At 36.8% G+C, this 5,482-nt stretch overlaps 1 protein-coding gene across 1 annotated transcript; it reads left to right on the top strand.

Annotated features, from left to right (window-relative positions):
• Positions 1 to 403: 403 nt before the first annotated feature.
• LOC308402252 (uncharacterized protein) lies at positions 404 to 1,851 on the top strand. Its single transcript, XM_080890939.1, has 3 exons — positions 404 to 492; positions 726 to 821; positions 961 to 1,851. Exons 1-3 carry the CDS (start codon positions 421 to 423, stop codon positions 1,198 to 1,200), a joined length of 408 nt encoding a protein of 135 aa, XP_080747065.1. The 5' UTR covers positions 404 to 420; the 3' UTR covers positions 1,201 to 1,851.
• Positions 1,852 to 5,482: the final 3,631 nt, after the last annotated feature.

The raw sequence follows: 5,482 nt of genomic DNA, 5'->3' as shown, positions 1-5,482 counted from the left end.
TTGAAATAGCCGAAATACCTTCACACTACGGAACTTCTATGGCTCTTCCGTTCGACAATCTCTCCGGCATTGGAACCATCATCTGTTTTCTCTTCGGTCACGCTCGGTTGATTTTTCTAGTCGGCACACTCATTTCCTCCATTATGCGCTGGCTGCTTCCCAAACAAACACACGTGCGGCTTGGCACTTGTGCTGTACGTAACAAGTCACGTGACGTGACGCTGCGGCTGTGATTGGTTCGGCTCTGCGCTACTGAATTTGGATTGGCTGACCTTTTTTTTTTTTTTTTTTTTTTTAAAGAGGACAAGAGCGGCGAGGTCTATCGCGATAGCTTAATTTCTCTATCGAGTAAAAGTTATATCGCGATACATATCGTTATCGTTCTATCGCCCAGCTCTAGACAGAATTACACCTCAGTTGATGACAGTTTTCCAGAAGAAGGGCGGTGTTTCTGGGCAGAAACTTGCCCACCACTTGCAGATCATGCAAGAGGTAAATCTGAATATTGCAAATTCTATTTGGATTTCTTTTGTCTTAAGTGGCAGGTCACTGGTGAGTCCAATAAGCCGTTTTAGGTGACCAGCCAAGCAATCTAAATTTTGAAATTTCATATATAAATTTTATTTACTATGTTTGAACTGACATATGATAAAATTTACTTATTGCGAATTTCAGACATTGTTCTTTTTTCCAAATTGGTTTAATCAGCAACTCTCTTTAAACAGGCTGAAAGTGATGTTAAAGTGAAAAGGGAAGCAGTTCTCAGGGCACTTTGCCTCTACCTTGGTGAAGAGGACGGAAGCCTTATTCGGGAGTTCTTTGTAAGTCATTTAAGTCATTGTAAGCAAGTCATCTATACACACACACACACACACACACACACACAAACACAAACGACTAGATTGGAATTTAATTGTAGAGTTAATTGTTTTTTCTTTTACCTTTTTATTAAATGTTTAGGACATTGAAGGAGATGATATCCAGAGAGACCTGAAGAAGCACACCATGGGCATTTATGTCATCAACAAGGAGGATGGACAAAATGGACATTATGATGACATTGGAATATTTGTTGAAGGGGAGATAGTCATGGACAACATTGGATCTCTGGCCCAAGCTTGTGCATTGATGCTTGGAGTAATCTATGCACTAAACCTAGCCTTCCCCAAGGAATTGAAGGACTATTATGAATTCATTTAGAAAGTGTTGATGGGATTGGATGGTGAAAAGCTCTCCCCCAAAGTCTTTGGGCTGAAGAACAAAATTGCTACTGGATAGGAAGATTTCTAAAACCACACATCAAGAGAATGCTGTTATGTAAATTACCAATGACTGGTGCTCTTGTGAATAGGAGTGAAACTCTTGTACAACCATCATTTGTTCTGTGTTATGTTTTGATTGAACATTTTAACTTTCAATAATGAATGTTTCACGTGTGGTACATTTGAGTAGCTTGAAGAGCAACTTTGTAATTATTCAGTTATAGCTGCTGCCCTGCGTATAATCAGTGTTAACTCAACCGAATTAAAAAAACAAACAAAAAAAAACCATTCATGATTACCACACTGCAGCACACTGGTAACACTTTAAAGACTATTAATTGTTTTGAAGCGAGTATGTTAGGTCAGAAAATATGTAAAACATTCAGAATCTTCAAGGAAGGACTAGAATGGAAAGACAGTGGTCAATAAGCAGTAAGGAAAACACAAGTTTAATTTTAAGTCTAATTACCTTATTAAAATGCAATTTCTAAATATGGATCGCAGAACAGCAAGTCTGAAACTGGTTAGTTTGTGGATGCATCAGTTTCTAATTGTGATACTTTATACTGCTGGCAGTATTTTATTCTTTTATGTAAGGAGTTTTTTTTTTCTTTTTTAGAGGAAGAGAAACATTGGTTAACATTTCTCTTGTCTGTTGTTTCTGTTTTGTTTGAATACAGCTTTTTAAAGCTACTAGTTCATAGGCAAAAGTTTTGTAATTTGTATTATACAAATTGCAGCAATTTTTCTTAGAGATGTGGATTCTTATTCTGTTTGCAACAAATTTTGCATTAATAAATGATGTGAAAGAATGTTGTAGTTTTCATTATTGACGTTTTTAAAAACTACAAATCAGGGTAAGCAATATTTTTTAAGTAAACTTAACTTAATTGAAATAGAGAGAAATTAACAATTTGATTGATTTGAATATAAGTTTGGGACATAAGTGTAAAGGAAACAAATTATTCTGGTACATTTAACACGACCTTAGTTGGACTTACTAATAATATTTGACTAAGACGTATCCACAACAGTTAAGTTAAAGTAGCTTAAAAATATATGTTGGTTTTACTCGCTTAAATTAAATTCAGTGTACTTAAAAAATATTTCTGGATTCAAACAAATTTATTTCGTGCAACCACTTGTCATAAAAAAATTGAGTAAATTGAACAAAACATTTTTTTCAGTGTATTTTCATGAATGTTAGCAGACATTTCAATAAATCACTGCATCGTTTCACATTTTCCTACAAAGAATGCAATGAAGGACAGCTCAATAGTTCCATGGCTTTATATTCACACGCTGCACAGTTTATTTCTCAAACTATTTTTTTTTTTAAACAAGTAAAATAATGTTCTCCATGTGGAGTGCTTTGAGGTAAATCCAGCACTGTTATGGACATTTTATAAATATAAAATGACAGCAGTCTTTTACATTTATATTTCTAGTTGAATTTTGTTTTATACATTAGTTTACACATTTTAAAAGATGGTGGTGAGATGTAGGTTTGGAGACGTGTCATTGACAAAAAGACTGGAGGCCGAGCTGAAGCTTGAACACAAAATGTTGGAAATATTTGGATTAAATCATCTGTAGGTGGAACAAGGATGGCCAGAGTAAAACGTGGAGTTATACTGTTGGCTGTTGTTCTACTAGTATCTCAGAATGGTTACTGTGTTTGGACATTGCTTCATATGGAGTTATTTCTATGTGACAAACACCTTGATTAAAATTTTAAGCTTGGGTTACTTTAGCTGTAAAAATGAAGAAAAGACTTCAGTATAATTCATCACCTTTACAGGTATCCCACACACCAACTCCTGTGACTGTAATACTGTGATATTTTACATTAGTCCGTACTACTGGCTATGGATTCCTCTCAGGTCATTAGTATTTGGTGTTATTTTGAACAAGTTCTGAATGTTGTGGACCAAATATTTGTTTTCTGCTTTGAACATTGTCAACCGTCTTTAAATTTAAAAATATGACATTTAAGGAAAAGTAGATTTGATGATTCTTTTGTGTTGGTTTTATTTATGATCCTTGTTGTTCTTTGTTGCTGAATGTATATTGGATGGTGTGTTTACAGGTGTCTCCCCACATTTACACAGTATATCATATACTGAAGTATAATAGAACAGAGTATATAATAATGTTTGATTTCAGAGATTTTAACTTTACAGAGCGTTGTGAGAGACTTTGAAATTTTGCCTTTTAACTTACTTTAACATGTGGAATCCAGGATAGTTTGTGCTTACTCAAGAAACATAATTTCAGATACTGTAATTCAATGTTATTTATTGTCAGTTTACTATTGGTAGAATATATGTCAGTAATGTACAATATGGACAGAAACATGTCAGGGGGGGAAAAACAAGTTGTCTAAAGTTGTGAGTGTGTCTGCTCCTCTCTGTCTCCTCAACAGGATCATTTGTAGTGGATGTGACACAGAGCTCCTATCAGGCAGAGGAGAACCACAACATCACACTGGAGTGGACGTTCACCACCAAACCAGACACGTCCATCTCAGCACTGAAGATCCTCTGTAGCCTGAATAATGACTTAACTCTGTATTATCTTCGTGATGGTGTCAAGTTCTCAGAGGATGAAGAGTTTTCAGGACGAGTCCAGAGTGACAAAGACGCCCTCAGAGAAGGACGAATCAGACTCCAGCTGTCCAGACTCAGGACTGAGGACTCGGGTCTGTACCTGTGTGAGGTGGACACAGGTTATGGCCGCGGCTACAACAGCTGCAGACTCACCGTCTCTGGTAAGACGATTCATTTATACACATGTGATCACTGTGATCTTAGACCAGAAATTGAGATAAGAATGTACTTATAAATCTAACATGAAACAAAAATAATTTTTCTCTTTTCACAGCTGTTACGAGTATTTTTTTTTTCTTGTACACACATATTTCCATTCTATATACATGCATAGTTGTGTTCAAATTTTTCATCTTCAATGACTTTAAAACAAGAGTTGGGCACAAGTTTGAGTCATTGTGCAGTTTGTTTACTGAAGATCCAAAAAACTCAAAGATCATCAGTTTGATCTGTGGGGAAAAGAGCAGCGTGTTGTTGTGTGACTGCAAGTTTGTGCCATCACCATGTGAGCTGCTTAAAATGTGACGATAATTTAAAAGAAATTCACGTTGACATCCTTTTGGACATTAGCACCAACTTGAACATTTCAATGTTATTCTGTGATTCAAAACTCAAATGTCAACATTCTGGTTCTTACGTCTTTATTCTTGTACCTATTATGACTCAACTGATTTTTGTGGTTTTCTAGATGCAAAATTTGCTAAAACCTCAACAACGAGTACACTGCTGCTTTTCCCAACTCCAGATCCTGAGGATGTGACTCAGAGACATGGTGAGAAGACAGTCCAACTGTTCTCTGCATCATTCTTCTTTGGGTTGTGTATTTGTGGTGAGCTCTTTTCTTGTTCTTTTTTTTTTTTTCTACATCAGCAGGTCGATCCTGGGTCCCTGTGGTCATTGTTGTCATCACCGTACCATTAGTTTTGGCTCTCGCTGGTTTTGCTGCATATTTCTCTCTCCACATCTTGCAGAAACTTAAAGTAAGAAACAAACAAACACAAACATGTTGTTGCTTCTTGCACCGTCAGACTGACTCATTATTCTACTTCTTTCAGCAGAAGCATCCAGAGGATGACGAGACACAAAAACAACCACTATCAGTCTAGCTGCTGTACTCAAAGGAGCGTTGGTCTTAATGGAGCTGAGAGAGATTTATCTTTCCTGGATCTTCACATTTATGTTAGATTCAAACCATCAACCACAGGGAGACACTCGGGCCCAGCAGCACTGAGATCATCATAAGGTCACTCCTACAAAAGGATGTGAGATTGACTTGAACTTTGACCCCAGCTGAAGACTCGAGCCTCATCCAGCTTATTTATTGAGCTCATTTTCACACAAACAAAGTGACGTACAAGAAAACCCAGAGTGGAAGATCAGAGGATCTAAACAGGAAATATTTCTTACAGACGTCTTCAGTCAGAGTTGCTGCTGTCAGACTCTGGAGGATCTGCTTGGAAACAGCAGTGAAACTGATGGATTTCCTCCTTCAGTACAAAACTGTGAAGTTCAGCCTGGAGAAGAAACACTCCTCTGCCTCACTGTCAGCATGTTTAATGAATTTACTTACTGGTTGTTTGTTTGTTAAAGGTGAACTTAAACCTTTCAGTG

The sequence above is a fragment of the Rhamphochromis sp. 'chilingali' genome (assembly GCF_963969265.1).
Source record: "Rhamphochromis sp. 'chilingali' genome assembly, chromosome: 1".
Lineage (NCBI taxonomy): Eukaryota > Metazoa > Chordata > Actinopteri > Cichliformes > Cichlidae > Rhamphochromis > Rhamphochromis sp. 'chilingali'.
This window is presented reverse-complemented; position numbering and strand designations above follow the sequence as displayed.